Source organism: Thalassophryne amazonica, chromosome 4 (genome assembly GCF_902500255.1).
Source record: "Thalassophryne amazonica chromosome 4, fThaAma1.1, whole genome shotgun sequence".
Taxonomy (NCBI): domain Eukaryota; kingdom Metazoa; phylum Chordata; class Actinopteri; order Batrachoidiformes; family Batrachoididae; genus Thalassophryne; species Thalassophryne amazonica.
In genome coordinates, this window is record NC_047106.1 from 51069949 (window position 1) to 51093307 (window position 23359).

Here is a 23359-nt window from a genome sequence, read left to right on the forward strand (position 1 = left end):
AAAAACATGTCTGTGTGTGTGCAGGGCTGGCTATAGGACTGGGGCTTGGTGCCATTGCAGAAGTGGCTAAACAGTCACTGGGAAGCAAACAAAAAGGAGGTAACTATACAGTAGTCACACCCATCCCTTCCTGTCATTTCTTCCAGTGTGCTCAGCTTCAGTTTCTTTCAAGTAGCTTTTTGTGGGTTTGTCGAATCAGCCAACCTTCTAACATCTGATAGATGTTAGAAGGAAATTTTTACCAAGCTGAAGAAACAGGAAACAGGGTCACTGCGGGTCACAGAGCTTTCTCTTATTGTACCCCTGTTCTGTGGAATGATTTCCCTGCATCAATGACCAGTTTGTTAATTCAGTGAAGATTCGTCCCGTCCTGTCTGTGGCTGATGCTGAGACCCTGATTCATGCATTTGTTTCTTCTAGATTGGACTACTGCAATGTTCTATTTTCTGTTTTACCGCAGTCCAGCATTAGGGGTCTCCAATTGGTTCAAAATGTTGCTGCCAGACTTTTGGCAGGAAGCAGAAAGTTTGAACAAATTACACCCATTTTGGCATCCCTTCACTGACTTCCTGTCGCTGTGAGATCACATTTTAATCACAGTCAGAAATAAGTGATACCTAAGATATGAGTTCGCCAACAGTAAATCGACAGGGAAGGTGATCACCGGCAGCTAGCCCTGAGCTTCACCAACAGACCCAGAATTTAGATGAAGTGAGGCCGAGACCTGCAGAGATTGTTGAGTGATATAAAGCCTGAGTCCCACCAAATAATGAAGGATGACTAATGAGCCACGCAGCATGTTTTCTTTGCTACGAGTGGGTTTCTTCAACTATCGTGGGATTTTTGTGCCTCTGAGTGGCTCTTAGAGGCATTATCTTCAGTTAATGAGGCTCCTTTCTGAGTGTGGTGCTAATTTCAAGATGTTCAAAATTTAGCAACAACAGCGTGGCGCAGTTTGTGTACGAGTTACTACGACGACGAGACTACTAAAAGCCCATTATCCTTGCACCTGGCAGCTACGCAGGACCTGACAGGCTATTTTTGGAGTGGCTGCCTCTTGCACACACAATTCCACCTGCTCTGTGCCCTGGACGCTGTATATAAAATAATTATTTTGTAGCGGATTAATCATTTTCTGCCAAACCTTGGATGCTGAAAATACCTCTAATCGCTTCTGGAATCACAGAGGACTGTTTCATCTGGATGCTTTTTTCCTCTCTTTCCTGCTCCATGTGGAATATATTTTGAACAACTTAAGGTAACTATTTTTAATGTTTTTTTATAGCTTGATAAAACAGTTCCTAGCTGTAGAAGTATATCTATAGTTGATTTAATATTTTGTTAATGGATCACATGAGCTCCGCTGTGTGTGCACACTGTGCACTGATCCAAACGAGCATTTAAGCAGAACGCCAGCTCACAAAAGAGTGATTTTTCAGTCAATATTGGACAAAGTAAAAATTTGGATGACTGCGTGAAGTGGATGACTGCGTGAAGTGGATGACTGCGTGAAGTGGATGACTGCGTGAAGTGGATGTGTTAAAGCCACAGAAGAAATAACTCCAGTGAAGCCGCTAAAAGCAGCGCCGAGCTGTGCGGCAACACAGAAGGAGAAACGCGCAAAAGACCGATTTTGAAGACATAACACAAAGTTAAAAGTTGTATTATGGTGACTTGTAAGCTGCGGAAGAAATAAAGAAATATATGTTTTTTTGAAAGTGATCCACAGGTGTATATAATTAAAGCGGCCACCTCATTCTGTATGCAGAACGGCACTGCGTGCAAAAGAGCGATTTTGCAGAAATAAACGGACGAACACAAAGTTAAAAGTGATCACGGTGTAAAAATGACTGTGTTTAAAGCCAGGGAAAAAATAAAGCCAGCGAACCACGGATGGAAAGGAAGCCAGTGAGAAGGAGCACAGAGGCGGCTCTCCAGGAATGGACAATGGGCAAAAGAGCGATTTTGCAGAAATAAACGGATGAACACAAAGTTAAAAGTGATCACGGTGTAAAATGACTGTGTTTAAAGCCAGGGAAAAAATAAAGCCAGTGAGCCACGGATGGAAAGGAAGCCAGTGAGAAGGAGCACAGAGGCGGCTCTCCAGGAATGGACAATGGGCAAAAGAGCGATTTTGCATAAATAAACGGACAAACATAAAATTTATAGTGGGATCACAGTGTGTGTGTTTAAAGCCGCAGAAGAAATAAAGGCAGCGAGCTGCAGAGCCAGCGAGGGGCACAGAGGCGGCTTTCCAGGAACCCGTGGTTCGGTTCTAGCTGGTCTGGTGCATTACAGGTGGACAGTAGCCTGGCGTACAGAGCACAACCGCGGGACTGTACTGGAGTGTCTATTTTTGGACTACATTTAAAAAATGTGACATCTTTAAATGCTGCTGTGAATCTGTGAATTGAAAACCCACACTTTAAAGGGACCAGGTGTGGGAGGGCTGGAGGTTTGGACCAAACTCATGCCTAAACCTGCGCCAACATGGTGTTATCATGGCGCTATCACGGCACTACGTGGCTTAATGTGGCTGATGCGAGCCATTAATGCTCTAATGACAGGTCAGTCGTAGCTCACTAGGGGCTGCTACATGGCACATGCGGGGTACAGAGAGGCACAGAGGCACCTTCATAGCGGATACATGATAGATGAAAACGTGAGTCATTCTACGAATAATCGCTGACACACCCATGCGTGGCTCATTATTCATCCTTCATTATTCTGTGGGACCCAGGCTTAAGACTGCCTCAGGTTTTACATATAGCACTTTAGAAATGGCTGTTTCAGGTCCTGACATATTTACAAGAAGTCAGTTTAAGATAATGGAAAATACAATTGCAGGTTCTCTTATTTATCCTGTGTGGTGGTGGTCAAGTGGTTTAAAGTGGTGGGCTCGTGACCAGAGGATCCTTGGTTCAAATCCCTGTAAAACCAGAAAATCACCAAGGACCCTTGGGAAAGTTCTTTAATCTCTAAATTGCTAACAGGGTATACAGTTGAGTAGCTTGCATTGCAGCACCCTGACAGTGGTGTGTGAGTGAGTGTGTGAATCTGAGACATCGCTGTGTTTTGACCATGACAGTGCCATATAAATGCACTCCACTTGTTCTAGTAATTCTTTTGAGTGTTTGTTTTGTAGACATGAGAGCCCTGTTAGACTCTCCTCTCCTGTCAGAGGCCAATGCTGAGAGAATAGTCAGCACACTATGTAAGGTCCGTGGGGCTGCACTGAAGATCGGACAGATGCTCAGCATACAAGGTATGCAGTGACGTCAGTGCATAGTGCTGTTTGATATTGATCATAGGTTCATGACTGTTAGTTACGGGCAGCAAATGATCCCTTTCTAAATATTTTCTCTTCAGATAACACTTTCATCAACCCCCATCTGCAAAAAATCTTTGAGAGAGTCCGTCAGAGTGCAGACTTCATGCCCACATGGCAGATGAATGTAAGCGTTAGTTCCATAAGTAATATGCATTTGAAGTATGATTAAAATACAATATTTTCATGAAAATTCAGTAAGGTATATCTTATATGTTATATTCCAATTCTAAGGTGGAACTATGCCAGTATACATGTATATCTAAAAAGGAAGAGTAAAATAGAAGAGTAGAAAAGAGAAGAGTAGAGCCACATAGGTGCCTGGTCTTGAGAACCATGGATGCATAAAGCATATCGGACACTTTGTCTATTTCTAATTTATTTTTAATCTGACATCAAATAAGCTGCAGTGGAAAAAACTAAACAAAGAAGCAAAGTCTTCTCTATTTTACTTTCTCAACCAATGATGTCAGTGGTTTACCAAACATGTTGAATATCGCTCTGCTGTCTGGTGATGCTACGGTTTCACATGTCTTAAATATTTATAGTTTAAGGATTACATTTTTTTTATTTCAAGGAAAGTGATGCAAATTTTTTTTTGTTACAGAAAAAAACAATGTTAAGTTATTCTTTGCTGTAAGTTGATCTAAAGTTCTTTCTTTTTTGTTTTCTTTAATGTTAATAAGGATACAATGTTATCCAGTGGTGTACTTATAACAATTTTATGGACAAATTATACTATTTATAGTCACGGCGGAGAGTGGGATGGGGGCACGAAATGCTTTCTTCTTCCTGGGCGTAACAGAAAATAATTGAGAGGCACTGGTCTACAGTCAGTAAAGTGGGAAACATACACATCGGTAACATGAACAGTTGGTAGCCATTTCTCATCCCATGTCCACATCACAGTTCTCCCATTGAGACTGTGAACACAGTCGTCCCACTGATCTGTATATCCATCCATCCATTTTCTTCCACTTTATCCAGAGTCGGGTCGCGGGGGCAGCAGCTCAAGCAAAGCCGCCCAGACCTCCCAATCCACACACACCTCCCCCAGCTCCTCCGGGGGAACCCCAAGGCGTTCCCAAGCCAGCCGAGAGATGTAGTCCCTCCAGCATGTCCTAGGTCTTCCCCGGGGCCTCCTCCCAGTGGGACGTGCCCGGAACACCTCTCCAGCGAGGCGTCCAGGAGGCATCCGGAAAAGATGCCCAAGCCACCTCAACTGACTCCTTTTGATGTGGAGGAGCAGCGGCTCGACTCCGAGCTCCTCCCAAGTGACCAAGCTGCTCACCCTATCTCTGAGGGAGCGCCCAGCCACCCTGCGGAGGAAACTCATCTCGGCCGCTTGTACTCGCGATCACGTTCTTTCGGTCATGAGCCAAATCTCATGACCATCGGTGAGGATCGGAACGTAGATCGATCGGTAAATCGAGAGCTCTGCCCCCCTACTCAGCTCTCTCTTCACCACGACGGTCCGATACAGCGACCGCATCACTGCAGATGCTGCACCGATCCGTCTATCGATCTCACACTCCAGCCGTCCCTCACTCGTGAACAAGACCCCGAGATACTTAAACTCCTCCACTTGAGGCAAGGACACTCCACCGACCTGTATATAACACTGGATAACTCATTGGCCAATATTTTTGAAGCAAACCGGCTGCCATATTACCACTCGTATCTGCCGCTTCTGAATGGTCTTTTGTATTGATCTTAAACCAAATGCACGTAACTTTATTCTGTATGATTTTGTAAAAAAAAAAAAAAAAAAGCCTTCATGTGCAGCTATAAACTGCGCAAATCGCCAGTTCAGAGGCTGTGGACGAACATTTCACCAATGAGCATGATTGAAATGGAAAGTAATGAACAATAATTTGAAGAGTTCTAGCCCTTATTCCAGCATATAGACATAGATGATAATAATAATAATAATAATGATAAGTGGCTTGTGTGTAGCCACATGTTAAGTTTTGTGTTGGACGACCTATTTTTAGACATTTATTAGGTGAACTTGTGCATAGTTTTGGAGCTTTAGGCATTGTTTTTACAAGCTTTATTACTTATATTAGTCTGAAGCTCATAGAGCTGTACATAATAAATATTGTCATTGCAGGGAAAACCAACTCTCCTGTAACTAGTTAAGTGGTGTTTTATTTTTTCAGTGCGACTATTAAAAAATATACTATTGCTATATTATCCATCATGACTTGTGTTATCCATCCATTCTTGTTCACATTTGTTCATGATTTGTCCCAGTGAGATATGAGTAATTGAGAACAGAAGGGGAGAATATGTCAAAGTACTAAAAGAAAGAAAGGAAATCAAATAGCTAATCATGGCAGACATGGATTTGGAGGGATGAAGGTTACATTAACTGGAGAATAAAAAGAAGGAAATAAGAGAATCTGCTCGGTCATTACGTTCTAATAAGCCATCTATGTTCAGTCCGCATAATTTGTGAGTGGTAAGATGGCTGCCCTTTTGCTTCAGGGGTTTGTACGGAGTATGTGGGACAATGAGCTATGCAGTGTTTATATACAGATCAGTGAGTTGCCCGCTGTTGCTTTCTCTCCTACTCTTTGTGGTAACACTTCTCCAAAATTGGATAAGCTCATTGGCTCCTGGCATAGTTTTCCACTGCAGGGAACACTGCTTACAGTGACAATTTTTTTCAGTTGTGGGACCATCTTATTCCTAAAATGGAGGCTTACCTCCCAGCGTGTGATTTTGAGCGAGTTATTCATTTGCTTATAACATCTCGTTTAGATTATTGTAACTCACTCTATTGTGGACTGGACCAGTTGTCTCTAAAGCGTCTGCAGCAGGTTCAGAACATTGCTGCACGACTGCTCACGGGGATGAGGAAACGAGAGCACATCACCCCTGTGTTAGCCTCGCTCCACTGGCTCCCAGTCTCATTTAGGATTGATTTTAAGATCCTGTTGCTTGTGTTCAAGTGTTTAAATGGTTTGGCTCCTGAATACCTCTCTGAGCTTTTGACTCCTTATGTTCCGGTCAGATCAGTGAGGTCAGAAAGCCAGCTGTTATTAAATGTGCCCAGATCTCGATTAAAAACTCGAGGTGATCGGGCTTTTTCGGTGGCTGCGCCTAAACTCTGGAACAGTTTGCCTATGCACATCAGAGCTGCTCCATCTCTAGAGTCTTTTAAATCTGTTCTTAAGACTCATTTTTATGCTTTGGCTTTTAATACAATTTAAGCTGTGTGTGTCTGGTTTTATGTGTTTTTGTATATTTTGGAATTTTAATGCTCTGTTTTGGGGGTATGGTTTTTGATATTCTTTTTACTGTGAAGCACTTTGGGCAGCTGCTGTTGTTGTAAATGTGCTATATAAATAAAATTGACATTGACATTGAATCACCGGCCTCAGAGGATGTTCATTCAGTTGTTTAATTTTGTAGAAAAAAAGCAGATCACAGACATGACACAAAACTAAAGTCATTTCAAATGGCAACTTTCTGGCTTTAAGAAACACTATAAGAAATCAAGAAAAAAAGATTGTGGCAGTCAGTAACGGTTACTTTTTTAGACCAAGCAGAGGAAAAAAATATGGAATCACTCAATTCTGAGGAAAAAATTATGGAATCACCCTGTAAATTTTCATCCCCCAAATTAACACCTGCATCAGATCAGATCTGCTCATTGACATTGACCCTATGCCATGACATTGACCCTATGTGTCTTTTTGCAAGGAATGTTTTTGCAGTTTTTGCTCTATGGCAAGATGCATTATCATCTTGAAAAATGATTACATCATCCCCAAACATCCTTTCAATTGTCCAAAATATCAACATAAACTTGTGCATTTATTGATGATGTAATGACAGCCATCTCCCCACTGCCTTTACCTGACATGCAGCCCCATATCATCAATGACTGTGGAAATTTACATGTTCTCTTCAGGCAGTCATCTTTATAAATCTCATTGGAATGGCACCAAACAAAACTTCCAGCATCATCACCTTGCCCAATGCAGATTCGAGATTCATCACTGAATATGACTTTCATCCAGTCATCCACAGTCCACAATTGCTTTTCCTTAGCCCATTGTATCCTTGTTTTTTTCTGTTTAGGTGTTAATGATGCCTTTCGTTTAGCTTTTCTGTATGTAAATCCCATTTCCTTTAGGCGGTTTCTTACAGTTCGGTCACAGACGTTGACTCCAGTTTCCTCCCATTCGTTCATTCATTTGTTTTGTTGTGCATTTTTCGATTTTTGAGACATATTGCTTTAAGTTTTCTGTCTTGACGCTTTGATGTCTTCCTTGGTCTACCAGTATGTTTGCCTTTAACAACCTTCCCATGTTGTTTGTATTTGGTCCAGAGTTTAGACACAGCTGACTGTGAACAACCAACATCTTTTGCAACATTGCATGATGTTTTACTCTCTTTTAAGAGTTTGATAATCCTCTCCTTTGTTTCAATTGACATCTCTCGTGTTGGAGCCATGATTCATGTCAGTCCACTTGGTGCAACAGCTCTCCAAGGTGTGTTCACTCCTTTTTAGATGCAGACTAACAAGCAGATCTGATATGATGCAGGTGTTAGTTTTGGGGATGAAAATTTACAGGGTGATTCCATAATTTTTTCCTCAGAATTGAGTGATTCCATATTTTTTTCCTCTGCTTGGTCTAAAAAAGTAACCGTTACTGACTGCCACAATCTTTTTTTCTTGATTTCTTATAGTGTTTCTTAAAGCCAGAAAGTTGCCATTTGAAATGACTTTAGTTTTGTGTCATGTCTGTGATCTGCTTTTTTTCTACAAAATTAAACAACTGAATGAACATCCTCCGAGGCCGGTGATTCCATACTTTTTGCCAGGGTTGTATACTGCAAGATTGTTTATTCCTGCCCAGCAACCTGAACAAGGATAAAAAAGTCTTGTATCTCCCACAATGCAGCAGCAGTGGGAGTGAATTGTTGCTTGTGTGTATGTGTATAGAAAGTTCTTGAGGAGGAACTGGGCTCTGGCTGGCGAGATAATCTATTGTCTTTTGAAGAAAAACCATTTGCTGCAGCATCTATTGGCCAGGTGCATTATGGGGTCTTAAAAGACGGCAGAGAAATTGCCATGAAAATACAGGTACGAGTGGATTCATGCACATTATCACAACCTTTGTGTTTCGCTGCATTGACTTGCTGTTCCTCTCTTGTTAATCTCAGTACCCCGGTGTGGCAGAGAGCATCCACAGTGACATTAACAACCTGATGTCATTACTGAAAATGGCTGCGGTCCTGCCAGAAGGTAATTCTTGTGTTTCTGCTTTTTGTTTCATCTTTAAGGAAAACTGTTGAGACATAAAGGAATTGTTAAAATAAATCAACTGCAAATCTTTGCATGTGGCATGTATGCATTTTTTTTTTGGCACATACAACCCCTGGCAAAAATTATGGAATCACCGGCCTCAGAGGATGTTCATTCAGTTGTTTAATTTTGTAGAAAAAAGCAGATCACAGACATGACACAAACTAAAGTCATTTCAAATGGCAACTTTCTGGCTTTAAGAAACACTATAAGAAATCAGGAAAAAAAATTGTGGCAGTAACGGTTACTTTTTTAGATCAAGCAGAGGAAAAAAATATGGAATCACTCAATTCTGAGGAAAAAATTATGGAATCATGAAAAACAAAAGAACGCTCCAGCACATCACTAGTATTTTGTTGCACCACCTCTGGCTTTTATAACAGCTTGCAGTCTCTGAGGCATGGACTTAATGAGTGACAAACAGTACTCTTCATCAATCTGGCTCCAACTTTCTCTGATTGCTGTTGCCAGATCAGCTTTGCAGATTGGAGCCTTGTCATGGACCATTTTCTTCAACTTCCACCAAAGATTTTCAATTGGATTAAGATCTGGACTATTTGCAGGCCATGACATTGACCCTATGTGTCTTTTTGCAAGGAATGTTTTCACAGTTTTTGCTCTATGGCAAGATGCATTATCATCTTGAAAAATGATTTCATCATCCCCAAACATCCTTTCAATTGATGGGATAAGAAAAGTGTCCAAAATAGCAACGTAAACTTGTGCATTTATTGATGATGTAATGACAGCCATCTCCCCAGTGCCTTTACCTGACATGCAGCCCCATATCATCAATGACTGTGGAAATTTACATGTTCTCTTCAGGCAGTCATCTTTATAAATCTCATTGGAACGGCACCAAACAAAAGTTCCAGCATCATCACCTTGCCCAATGCAGATTCGAGATTCATCACTGAATATGACTTTCATCCAGTCATCCACAGTCCACGATTGCTTTTCCTTAGCCCATTGTAACCTTGTTTTTTTTCTGTTTAGGTGTTAATGATGGCTTTCGTTTAGCTTTCCTGTATGTAAATCCCATTTCCTTTAGGCGGTTTCTTACAGTTCGGTCACAGACGTTGACTCCAGTTTCCTCCCATTCGTTCCTCATTTGTTTTGTTGTGCATTTTTGATTTTTGAGACATATTGCTTTAAGTTTTCTGTCTTGACGCTTTGATGTCTTCCTAGGTCTACCAGTATGTTTGCCTTTAACAACCTTCCCATATTGTTGGTATTTGGTCCAGAGTTTAGACACAGCTGACTGTGAACAACCAACATCTTTTGCAACATTGCGTGATCATTTACCCTATTTTAAGAGTTTGATAATCCTCTCCTTTGTTTCAGTTGACATCTCTCGTGTTGGAGCCATGATTCATGTCAGTGCACTTGGTGCAACAGCTCTCCAAGGTGTGATCACTCCTTTTTAGATGCAGACTAATGAGCAGATCTGATTTGATGCAGGTGTTAGTTTTGGGGATGAAAATTTACAGGGTGATTCCATAATTTATTCCTCAGAATTGAGTGAGTCCATATTTTTTCCCTCTGCTTGGTCTAAAAAAGTAATCGTTACTGACTGCCACAATTTTTTTTCTTGATTTCATATAGTGTTTCTTAAAGCCAGAAAGTTGCCATTTGAAATGACTTTAGTTTTGTGTCATGTCTGTGATGTGCTTTTTTTCGACAAAATTAGACAACTGAATGAACATCCTCCGAGGCTGGTGATTCCATAATTTTTGCCAGGGGTTGTATTCTCACTTTAACTTTACATTCGTTGAAGGATGGATTTGAAACATTTAGCTATTTATTAGGTGCATGATTTTACATATTTGTACTGTGTGTGTGTGTGTGTGTGTGTGTGTGTGTGTGTGTGTGTGTGTGTGTGTGTGTGTGTGTGTGTGTGTGTGTGTGTGTGTGTGTGTGTATCACTAGGCACATGCCAAAAAAATTGGGTGCAGGTCAATGCAAAAATTTCCATTGGCTGGGTGGGTGGGGTAAATGGCTGCATACTATGCACCAACTAAATTTATTCTCCAATGTGTCGAGCCACAAGGCTTTTCTCAAGCGTGCAGTGATGCAGGTCTTCCAGAAATTCCCATAAGTCCATTTTTCGTTGTGTTCCATGTGTGGTGAATTTATTTATTTTTTTCTTTTCTTTTTTCCTTGTTTTTGGACCAGTCCAGGTTGGATTATTTGCCAGAAAAATAAATTTTATATGTCTCCAATGAAAAGCCATAGTGGATCTGAAGTCTTGCATTTTCACATCTTCATCCCAAAAATCCAAGACTGAAAAATAAATTCCACGTCCCAACAGCCAGGGGCTGTGAGCACGGACCGGGCTGCCGGGCCACCCGCCCTCGACCGCCACCCAATCCTCTCTGCACCCGACCCCCATGGCCCCCTCTGCAGGTGGTGAACCCACAGGAGGGCGGGCCCATGTTGCTTTTTCGGGCTGAGCCCGGCCGGGCCCCATGGGCTAAGGCCTGACCACCAGCCGCTCGCGCACGAGCCCCAACCCCAGGCATGGCTCCATGGTGGGGCCCTGGCTCCGCCATACCGGGCGACGTCTCGGTCCTTGATTTTTTTACTGGTCATGGAGGTTCTGAACTGCCCTTAGTCTGACCCATCACCTAGGACCTGTTTGCCTTGGGAGACCCTACAAGGGGCACAAAGTCCCCGACAACATAGCTCCTAGGATCATCCGGGTATGCAAACTCCCCCACCACGATAAGGTGGCAGCTAGAGGGGGAGACCCAACTCCTGGAGAGGGGCTGGGCGCTTCATTTTTCTGGCATTGCCCACGGGGAGAGGCGGAGAGCTGGGGTCGCATTGCTTTTTGCTCCCCAGCTCAGTCGCCATGTGTTGGAGTTTACTCCAGTGAACGAGAGGGTCGCGACCCTATGCCTTCGGGTCGGGGACAGGTCTCTCACCGTTGTCTCAGCCTACGGGCCGAGCGGCAGTGCAGAGTACCCGACCTTCTTGGAGTCCCTGGGAGGGGTACTAGATAGCGCTCCGACTGGGGACTCCATTGTTCTTCTGGGGGATTTCAATGCCCACTTGGGCAGCGACAGTGAGACCTGGAGGGGGGTAATCGGGAAGCACGGCCTCCCCGATCTGAACCCGAGTGGTGTTCACTTGTTGGACTTCTGTGCTAGTCACAGTTTGTCTATCACAAACACCATGTTCAAGCACAAGGGTGTCCATATCTGCAAGTGGCACCAGGACACCCTGAGCCAGGGGTCGATGATCGACTTTGTAGTCGTATCATCTGACCTTCAGCCACGTGTCTCGGACACTCGAGTGAAGAGAGGGGCAGAGCTGTCGACCGGTCATCACCTGGTGGTGAGTTGGATCCGCTGGGAGTGTTGGAAGCCGGTCAGACCTTGCAGGCCCAAACGTATCGTGAGGGTCTGCTGGGAACGACTGGCGGAACCCTCTGTCAGCGAGGTCTTCAACTCCCACCTCTGGGAGAGCTTCTCCCAGATCCCGGGGGAGGTTGGAGACACGGAGTCCGAGTGGACCATGTTCTCCACCTCCATTGTTGATGCGGCCGCTCGTAGCTGTGGTCACAAGGTCTCTGGTGCCTGTCGCGGCAGCAATCCCCGAACCCGGTGATGGACGCCGGAAGTAAAGGATGCCGTCAAGCTGAAGGAGTCCTACTTATCTTTGTTGGTAGGTGGGACCCCGGAGGCAGCTGACAGGTACCGGCAGGCCAAGCATGCTGCAGCCCGTGCGGTCGCAGAGGCAAAAAGGAGTTCGGGGAGGCCATGGAGGAGGACTATCGGTTGGCCTCGAGGAGATTCTGGCAAACCGTCCGGCGCCTTGGGAGGCGGAAGCAGCTCTCCACCAGCACTGTTTACGGTGCAGGTGGAGAGCTGTTGACCCTGACTGGGGATGTTGTCGGGCGGTGGAAGGAATACTTCGAGGATCTCCTCAGTCCCATCGTCACGTCTTCCGAAGAGGAAGCAGAGACTGGGGGCTCAGAGGCAGACTCATCCATTACCCAGGCCGAAGTCACCGAGGTGGTTAGAAAGCTCCTCTGTGGCAAGGCTCCTGGCGTGGATGAAATCCGTCCTCAGTACCTTAAGTCTCTGGATGTTGTGGGACTGTCTTGGCTGACACACCTCTGCAACATCGCGTGGCGATCGGGGACAGTGCCTCTGGATTGGCAGACCGGGGTGGTGGTCCCTCTGTTTAAGAACGGGGACCGGAGGGTGTGTTGCAACTGTAGGGGGATCACACTCCTCAGCCTCCCCAGTAAGGTCTATTCCAGAGTACTGGAGAGGAGAATTCGACCGATGGTTGAACCTCAGATTCAGGAGGAGCAGTGTGATTTTCGTCCTGGTCGCGGCACACTGGACCAGCTCTACACGCTCCATCGGCTGCTCGAGGGTTCATGGGAGTTCGCCCAACCAGTCCACATGTGTTTTGTGGATCTGGAGAAGGCGTTCGACCATGTCCCTCGGGGCACCCTGTGGGGGGTGCTCTGGGAGTACGGGGTCCGGGGTCCTTTGCTAAGGGCTATCCAGTCCCTGTACGACCGCAGCAGGAGCTTGGTTCGCATTGCCGGTAGTTAGTCAAACCTGTTTCCAGTGCACGTTGGCCCCCGCCAGGGCTGCCCTTTGTCACCGGTTCTGTTCATTATTTTTATGGACAGAATTTCTAGGCGCAGCCAGGGTGTAGAGGGGGTCTGGTTTGGGAACCACAGAATCTCGTCTCTGCTGTTTGCGGACGATGTGGTTCTGTTGGCTTCGTCAAATCAGGACTTTCAGCGTGCACTGGGGCGGTTTGCAGCCGAGTGTGAAGCGTCTGGGATGAAAATCAGCACCTCCAAATCCGAGGCCATGGTTCTCGACCGGAAAAAGGTGCTTTGCCCTCTTCAGGTCGGTGGTGTGTCCTTGCCTCAAGTGGAGGGGTTTAAGTATATTGGGGTCTTGTTCACGAGTGAGGGATGGATGGAGCGTGAGATCGATAGATGGATCAGTGCAGCATCTGCAGTGATGCGGTCGCTGTATCGGACCGTCGTGGTGAAGAGAGAGCTGAGTAGGGGGGCAAAGCTCTCGATTTACCGATCGATCTACGTTCCGATCCTCACCGATGGTCATGAGATTTGGTTCACGACCAAAAGAACGAGATAGCGAGTACAACCGGCCGAGTTGAGTTTCCTCCGCGGGGTGGCTGGGCGCTCCCTTACAGATAGGGTGAGGAGCTCGGTCACTTTGGAGGAGCTCGGAGTCGAGCCGCTGCTCCTCCACATCGAAAGGAGTCAGTTGAGGTGGCTCAGGCATCTCTTCCGGATGCCCCCTGGACGCCTCGCTGGAGAGGTGTTCCGGGCACGTCCCATTGGGAGGAGGCCCAGGGGAAGACCCAGGACACGCTGGAAGGACTACATCTCTCGGCTGGCTTGGGAACGCCTTGGGGTTCCCCCAGAGGAGCTGGCGGAGGTGTGTGTGGATCGGGAGGTCTGGGCGGCTTTGGTTGAGCTGCTGCCCCCGCGACCCAACTCCGGATAAAGTGGAAGAAAATGGATGGATGAAAAATAAATGTAATGTGTAATCCCTTTTATTGAGAGCTGCTAATCCAGGGGTGCCCAAGTTCAGCTCTTGAGATCTACCTTCTTTCCTCGTTAGCAGGTTTTTTTATGAGCCTTTCATTCAGATGTGTAGAAGCACATCTAAGAGTGTCAGGAAGGTAGATCTCGAGGACCGAACTTGGGCACCCTAATCGTACGATCAACCACGTTGTGTTGAAACTACAAAGCACATCATGTTGTGCAGCGAGGAGACCATTTAAAGTGTGACATCAAGAATAAATTCACGTGGGCCTGGTTATAGATGGACCACAACAGCGATTTTTTTTTTTTTTTTTTATCATCGTACTACATTTGAAAATCTTTACACCACAATAAGTCTGTCATCTTATTATATCGTATTATTAACGAGACAGTCGTCAATATTCTCAGTGAATTCGTTGTCAGTTGACATGACAGACGTTATTTCACACAGCTCAATCAAAATCTGTCTTTGGGATGACTTTACTTCAAACTGTCTTCATGCAAACTAGATGTTTATTTACGTTTTGACCGAGCATGCAAAATATGCATTTTATGGCTTCTTCTGCTACACGGGTATGAAATATTCATATAAAAAAGTCAACATTTAACATGCTCTTACAAGCCAAATATTGATGTGAAAATGTTTTGTGTGTCATTTTGCATTACACGTAATTGGATGTATGTCATGGTTCTCAGGATTGCAGGGCACTTCAGGAGGCAGGAGGCACAATGCAAACTTACAGACAGGTGGCTATAGAACGCTTTATCAAAAATACTGGCAGAGGGTCTGGTACACCAAAAAGGCAGTCGGTGAGGCAAAGGTACAGGCAGATGTAATACAAAGGCGTCGTCAAAAATACAGGCTGAGGTCAGAGCACGGCATTCAAAGATTCAAGGGCAAGACAAAAGGCGAGGTCGAGAAAAAAACAGGCATGGTCTGCAACAAGGAGCTATGGCTTGGAACAAAGAACAATAGTATGTGAGCTGGAACGGAGATAGGAACATCAACGAACAAGCAAGAGACATGAAAAGTAGCAGGGCTTAAATACACAGTGTTTTAATTAGGAAGTGATTTGGAGCAGGTGTGGTGAGCAGGCAGGAGGAGGGTGTGGACAAACAAAGATGAGACACTGTGAGGCAAGAGAGTGCAGTGAGAAGATGGCAGACAAAACAGGACGTGGCCAACAGAGACAAAGAAGTGCAGGACAAAAGAGTGCAGGGATCAGAGGGAGACAGTGATACAAGTGAAACTAGGCGTGATTATGTGAACAGAGATGGGGAGTGTAGACAAGGGAGTGCAGAGACAACATGGACATAACTAATAACCATAAACTAACAATACAGAAGTAACAAGACTGGGAAAGAACTAGTGGACAAAGGATACATGGACTCTTTACAAGAAAAGATTAATACTTGACCATGAAAAGAAAAGCATCCAGACATCCAGAAATTTAAATGCCCAAAACTAGAACAGAACTGACATGAATAATACAACTGAACACTACCTGACAAATCAAACTAGTGACAAAAGCAATCAAGAAACAAACAAAAACAGTGGATCAAAACTAAACAAGAACGGAACTCAACATGTGGCTGAAGTGTGATGAACAGAATGATTCATTCATTTCCTTCCCACTGTAGCCAAGTGCTTGCTCACAGGGGGTCGTTTTGACCTTTGGGGTTTTACATAATTATTGTATGGCCTTGCCTTACAATATAAAGCGCCTTGGGGCAACTGTTTGTTGTGATTTGGCGCTATATAAAAAAATGGATTGATTGATTGAACAGAAAACAACAAGCTGCGACAAAAGCAATAATGAACAAAAATCAAAGACAGTGGATCAAAGGCTAAACTAAACCAGAATGAAACTCAACATGTGGTTGAAGTGTGATGAACTGAAAACCGGCAGCTGTGACAAAGCAAAATAAACAGATGATCAAAAAAGTAGACAAAAGAACTCAACAAAGACAAACTGACAGAAAAATCATAATGATCGCGGACAGAGCAGGGGCAAATTATGACATTGTAGCCCAGAGATGTTTACGCTAGCACTGGGTGGAAAACTTGAAACCCAAATCAGTGTTGTTGAGAACTGAAAGTGATATTGTTGACGATTAATGGATGATAGGCACAGCTTTACTTGTGTCAAATATTTTTATTCATGTTAAGACATTATCTTAATTGTCTTTGTCTTCGGAGTGAGATTGCATCAGAATTTTGGCTCTCTGTTGGGACTGTTTACACAGAGACTGCTACCTGCTGCTTTGGACTTTGAACTAACAGTCTTTTCAAGACTTTTTTACTTTTTTACCTTTTTACTTTTTTTTACTTTTTTACTGTGCTCCAACGCCTAAGGAAGACCTCTAACGGTCGAAACATCGCAACGGAGCACTTTTATCAGCTAACTTTCATCAGCGTTGGCAAGCTAACTAGCTTGCTAACGCTTTCGTTTTTATTTTATTTTTTTTTTTTTTAGCACTGTTGTCGTGCGTTACCTGTGCTGCTCCACAGCGTGTTTGGTCGATTTTTGTTTTGTTTTGGCACCGTTGTCGTGCGTTCGCTGTTGTTGTGCGTTGCCTGAGGCTGCTTCATGGCCTGTTTGGTGCCTTAATTAAGGCACTCCTTCTGCTGAATCACCTCTAAATTATTTACACATTATTCACTTTGTGTGTTTTTAGGAATCCGCTAGGTTGCGTAGCTACTAGCTCTTAGCCGATTTAGCATGGCGGCTTCTCCTGTCTCTCCCGTACTTTTCTGCTCTGGGTGTGAAATGTTTAGTTATTCCTCGGCCTCCTTTAGCAGTAACGGTACTTGTAATAAGTGCAGCTTATTCGTAGCTTTGGAGGCCAGGCTGGGCGAATTGGAGACTCGGCTCCGCACCGTGGAAAATTCTACAGCTAGCCAGGCCCCTGTAGTCGGTGCGGACCAAGGTAGCTTAGCCGCCGCTAGTTCCCCCCTGGCAGATCCCGGGCAGTCGGGAAAGCAGGCTGACTGGGTGACTGTGAGGAGGAAGCATAGCCCTAAACAGAAGCCCCGTGTACACCGTCAACCCGTTCACATCTCTAACCGTTTTTCCCCACTCGACGATACACTCGCCGAGGATCAAACTCTGGTTATTGGCGACTCTGTTTTGAGAAATGTGAAGTTAGCGACACCAGCAACCATTGTCAATTGTCTTCCGGGGGCCAGAGCAGGCGACATCGAAGGACATTTGAAATTGCTGGCTAAGGCTAAGCGTAAATATGGTAAGATTGTAATTCACGTCGGCAGTAATGACACTCGGTTACGCCAATCGGAGGTCACTAAAATTAACATTAAATCGGTGTGTAACTTTGCAAAAACAATGTTGGACTCTGTTGTTTTCTCTGGGCCCCTCCCCAATCAGACCGGGAGTGACATGTTTAGCCGCATGTTCTCCTTGAATTGCTGGCTGTCTGAGTGGTGTCCAAAAAATGAGGTGGGCTTCACTGATAATTGGCAAAGCTTCTGGGGAAAACCTGGTCTTGTTAGGAGAGACGGCATCCATCCCACTTTGGATGGAGCAGCTCTCATTTCTAGAAATCTGGCCAATTTTCTTGGATCCTCCAAACTGTGACTGTCCAGCGTTGGGACCAGGAGGCAGAGCTGTGGTCTTATACACCTCTCTGCAGCTTCTCTCCCCCTGCCGTCTCCTCGTTGCCCCGTCCCCGTGGAGACGGTGCCTGCTCCCAGACCACCAATAACCAGCAAAAATCTATTTAAGCATAAAAATTCAAAAAGAAAAAATAATATAGCACCTTCAATTGCACCACAGACTAAAACAGTTAAATGTGGTCTATTAAACATTAGGTCTCTCTCTTCTAAGTCCCTGTTGGTAAATGATATAATAATTGATCAACGTATTGATTTATTCTGCCTAACAGAAACCTGGTTACAGCAGGATGAATATGTTAGTTTAAATGAGTCAACACCCCCGAGTCACACTAACTGTCAGAATGCTCGTAGCACGGGCCGGGGCGGAGGATTAGCAGCAATCTTCCATTTCATCTTATTAATTAATCAAAAACCCAGACAGAGCTTTAATTCATTTGAAAGCTTGTCTCTTAGTCTTGTCCATCCAAATTGGAAGTCTCAAAAACCAGTTTTATTTGTTATTATCTATCGTCCACCTGGTCGTTACTGTGAGTTTCTCTGTGAATTTTCAGACCTTTTGTCTGACTTAGTGCTTAGCTCAGATAAGATAATTATAGTGGGCGATTTTAACATCCACACAGATGCTGAGAATGACAGCCTCAACACTGCATTTAATCTATTATTAGACTCTATTGGCTTTGCTCAAAAAGTAAATGAGTCCACCCACCACTTTAATCATATCTTAGATCTTGTTCTGACTTATGGTATGGAAATAGAAGACTTAACAGTATTCCCTGAAAACTCCCTTCTGTCTGATCATTTTTTAATAACATTTACATTTACCCTGATGGACTACCCTGCAGTGGGGAATAAGTTTCATTACACTAGAAGTCTTTCAGAAAGCGCTGTAACTAGGTTTAAGGATATGATTCCTTCTTTATGTTCTCTAATGTCATATACCAACACAGAGCAGAGTAGCTACCTAAACTCTGTAAGGGAGTTAGAGTATCTCGTCAATAGTTTTACATCCTCATTGAAGACAACCTTGGATGCTGTAGCTCCTCTGAAAAAGAGAGCTTTAAATCAGAAGTGTCTGACTCCGTGGTATAACTCAGAAACTCGTAGCTTAAAGCAGATAACCCGTAAGTTGGAGAGGAAATGGCGTCTCACTAATTTAGATCTTCACTTAGCCTGGAAAAAGAGTTTGTTGCTCTATATAAAAGCCCTCCGTAAAGCTAGGACATCTTTCTACTCATCACTAATTGAAGAAAATAAGAACAACCCCAGGTTTCTTTTCAGCACTGTAGCCAGGCTGACAAAGAGTCAGAGCTCTATTGAGCTGAGTATTCCATTAACTTTAACTAGTAATGACTTCATGACTTTCTTTGCTAACAAAATTTTGACTATTAGAGAAAAAATTACTCATAACCATCCCAAAGATGTATCGTTATCTTTGGCTGCTTTCAGTGATGCCGGTATTTGGTTAGACTCTTTCTCTCCGATTGTTCTGTCTGAGTTATTTTCATTAGTTACTTCATCCAAACCATCAACATGTTTATTAGACCCCATTCCTGCCAGGCTGCTCAAGGAAGTCCTACCATTATTCAATGCTTCAATCTTAAATATGATCAATCTATCTTTGTTAGTTGGTTATGTACCACAGGCCTTTAAGGTGGCAGTAATTAAACCATTACTTAAAAAGCCATCACTTGACCCAGCTATCTTAGCTAATTATAGGCCAATCTCCAACCTTCCTTTTCTCTCAAAGATTCTTGAGAGGGTAGTTGTAAAACAGCTAACTGATCACCTGCAGAGGAATGGTCTATTTGAAGAGTTTCAGTCAGGTTTTAGAATTCATCATAGTACAGAAACAGCATTAGTGAAGGTTACAAATGATCTTCTTATGGCTTCGGACAGTGGTCTTATCTCTGTGCTTGTTTTGTTGGACCTCAGTGCTGCTTTTGATACTGTTGGCCATAAAATTTTATTACAGAGATTAGAGCATGTCATAGGTATTAAGGGCACTGCGCTGCGGTGGTTTGAATCATATTTGTCTAATAGATTACAGTTTGTTCATGTAAATGGGGAATCTTCTTCACAGACTAAAGTTAATTATGGAGTTCCACAAGGTTCTGTGCTAGGACCAATTTTATTCACTTTATACATGCTTCCCTTAGGCAGTATTATTAGACGGTATTGCTTAAATTTTCATTGTTACGCAGATGATACCCAGCTTTATCTATCCATGAAGCCAGAGGATACACACCAATTAGCTAAACTGCAGGATTGTCTTACAGACATAAAGACATGGATGACCTCTAATTTCCTGCTTTTAAACTCAGATAAAACTGAAGTTATTGTACTTGGCCCCACAAATCTTAGAAGCATGGTGTCTAACCAGATCGTTACGCTGGATGGCATTTCCCTGATCTCTAGTAATACTGTGAGAAATCTTGGAGTCATTTTTGATCAGGATATGTCATTCAAAGCGCATATTAAACAAATATGTAGGACTGCCTTTTTGCATTTACGCAATATCTCTAAAATCAGAAAGGTCTTGTCTCAGAGTGATGCTGAAAAATTAATTCATGCATTTATTTCCTCTAGGCTGGACTATTGTAATTCATTATTATCAGGTTGTCCTAAAAGTTCTCTAAAAAGCCTTCAGTTGGTTCAGAATGCTGCAGCTAGAGTACTGACGGGGACTAGCAGGAGAGAGCATATCTCACCCGTGTTGGCCTCTCTTCATTGGCTTCCTGTTAATTCTAGAATAGAATTTAAAATTCTTCTTCTTACTTATAAGGTTTTGAATAATCAGGTCCCATCTTATCTTAGGGACCTCGTAGTACCATATTACCCCATTAGAGCGCTTCGCTCTCAGACTGCAGGCTTACTTGTAGTTCCTAGGGTTTGTAAGAGTAGAATGGGAGGCAGAGCCTTCAGCTTTCAGGCTCCTCTCCTGTGGAACCAGCTCCCAATTCAGATCAGGGAGACAGATACCCTCTCTACTTTTAAGATTAGGCTTAAAACTTTCCTTTTCGCTAAGGCTTATAGTTAGGGCTGGATTAGGTGACCCTGGACCATCCCTTGGTTATGCTGCTTTAGACGTAGACTGTGGGGGGGTTCCCATGATGCACTGTTTCTTTCTCTTTTTGCTCCGTATGCATCACTCTGCATTTAATCATTAGTGATCGATCTCTGCCCCCCTTCACAGCATGTCTTTTTCCTGGTTCTTTCCCTCAGCCCCAACCAGTCTCAGCAGAAGACTGCCCCTCCCTGAGCCTGGTTCTGCTGGAGGTTTCTTCCTGTTAAAAGGGAGTTTTTCCTTCCCACTGTAGCCAAGTGCTTGCTCATAGGGGGTCGTTTTGACCGTTGGGGTTTTTCATAATTATTGTATGGCCTTGCCTTACAATATAGAGCACCTTGGGGCAACTGTTTGTTGTGATTTGGCGCTATATAAGAAAAAAGTTGATTGATTGATTGATTGATTATCGGTTGTTTTATAGAAGCACAACTTGCTGAAGTCTAATGTTTGGATAAGTGTAGAGAGAACAGCAACAGTCCAGTGCAGATATGCGGTTTTATGTATTAGTAACAATACCATATTCTAATACATGTGACAGACTCTGTTTTATAGGCTCACTTTGCCAACATGGGAAAATATGCTTTTTATGAGCAAGAAACAGGACTGAGCAATATCTTTATGAATTGCACCAAATTTCATTTGGTACATTTCCAAAGGTTGACCAATATGTTAATTCAGATGTTCATCACTAAAACGTTACTTATATGTATATATGTATAGTACATACAAGAAACTGGTAGGGTGGGGGGAGCTTGATCAGTTAATTTGAGTCCATTGTAGCCATTTCATCAAACTGTTCTTCCACTCTATTAGAGTACAAACAATTTCATCTTGTTTGGGCAAAAAATATCTGTTTTAATAACAGTTGTAACAACAGTTATCTTTTGCTGATTATAATAATTTGCATTTTATTATAAATTAGATATATTTGGGTGATGGATTGTTGGAATCCAAGATTCCCAGCACCTGTCACAAGAAAACCTTTGGCTCTAGCACAGTCACTTATCTGTGTGAAAGTCACAGAAAGTTGTCGTTATTGCTTAAAAGTAATTCCAGTTATAGTGTGTTTCTAAGTATTGCACCTCTCTTGTTGCTCTAATGAACTCATAAGTTACATTGTGTTATGGTTCTTAATGCCATTCACTCAGTTTTAACTGCAATTATTCCACTGTTGTGAATATAGTCTTATGTCCATCATCTTACCTGTTTGGTTACAGTGTGATTTTTGTAGAATTTGTGCCACTGTATTCTTGTTCTTGCTTTAGTTTTCTCTGCTGAATTTTGCACATTTATTTTCTCTTAGGTCTGTTTGTCGACAGTTCATTAGAGGTTCTTCAGAGGGAGCTGGTGTGGGAGTGTGACTATAAGAGGGAAGCAGAGTGTGCCAAGAAATTCAGGTGCGTCTATGTGGATGTGGATTTTAAATTAACTGAGACTAGATTGTGGCATCCAAAGGCACACATTTTAAGTTTCTTAGTTCTGTCCTCTGCAAACAGAGGAGAGCTAGTCCCAGGAGAAACTGCTGCATCCTCTGCAGATGGAGAACTGCTCACAGAAAAAAACAAAACAAAATTCTTTCGACCCAATACTAGTTCGCTGGCAGTATCACCTAAGTCGTCCAGAGGGATACAGTTTTAACTTATGGTTAAAATTTTAACCAAACTAATTTTGGACAAGTTATTTAAATTAATGTCACTTCTGAAGTTTTATAAAGTGAAAATATCAGATATATGTTTTAGTTTTAAAGTAATGCACTAATTTTGAAGGTTTTAGTGCGAACATGCTGTGTCCAGTGCATTATGAGTAATCTCAGTACATTCACGACAGGAGAAATGCATTTGAGAGGCTCTGATCAGGCTCCACACGGGCAACAGCATTAAACCATTTGTATATTGTGCCTAAAACTCTCGTGAATATATTCTCTGGGTTTATAGACGCTGTTATTGTGTTTGCTTTATGTAAAAATGTAAGAAGAAGCTCAGGTTGCTTCTCCATTATTTTCAATTGGAATCATTGTGAGCTGCAATCACTTCCTGTACGCTCTTTAACGTCTTGCTTATGTCAAACACTGTCTGTCCTGTTTGTTCCAGAGTAATATATATAAGATGTCTGAAATTCGGTTTGCGTTTATCAAATTCTACTCATCTTAAACGTAGCAGACACGGACAGATTATTTATTTGGAATATTTGTTTTAGCAACTTTTCAGGGTCTCTACTGCCATCTCCTGGCCAGTAGTGTTCATGGCAGTATTCGCCCTATGTACTGAGCATCTGGGCAGCGATGGCAGTGTTCTATTTATTTTGACCCCGGTTATAACAGATGGTTGTCTAATCACAACTTGACTTTTGGCTTTTGCAAATGCCTTTTTACAAATAAAAAAAAGTCAGATTTTACAAAAGCACATTTATATGTAAACACCAACACCCACCTCACATTAACGTGTTGGTTTTTACATAGA

The 23359-nt window shown here is 43.2% G+C and overlaps 1 protein-coding gene and 1 long non-coding RNA gene across 2 annotated transcripts in view; one reads left to right on the forward strand and one right to left on the reverse strand.

The window, feature by feature from the left end:
• coq8b (coenzyme Q8B) overlaps window positions 1-23359 on the forward strand; it is a 54335-nt gene that overhangs the window by 20844 nt on the left and 10132 nt on the right. The window contains exons 6-11 of the mRNA XM_034167876.1: window positions 25-99; window positions 3146-3265; window positions 3370-3455; window positions 8289-8429; window positions 8510-8591; window positions 22204-22297. Of these exons, the coding sequence (XP_034023767.1) occupies window positions 25-99; window positions 3146-3265; window positions 3370-3455; window positions 8289-8429; window positions 8510-8591; window positions 22204-22297 (598 nt within the window). The remainder of the gene's footprint in view (window positions 1-24; window positions 100-3145; window positions 3266-3369; window positions 3456-8288; window positions 8430-8509; window positions 8592-22203; window positions 22298-23359) is intronic.
• LOC117508210 lies at window positions 15441-16373 on the reverse strand. Its single transcript, XR_004560010.1, has 3 exons — window positions 16268-16373; window positions 16062-16071; window positions 15441-15452 (listed from the first exon to the last, which is right to left on the reverse strand). It is a non-coding gene; the product is annotated as an uncharacterized LOC117508210 (long non-coding RNA).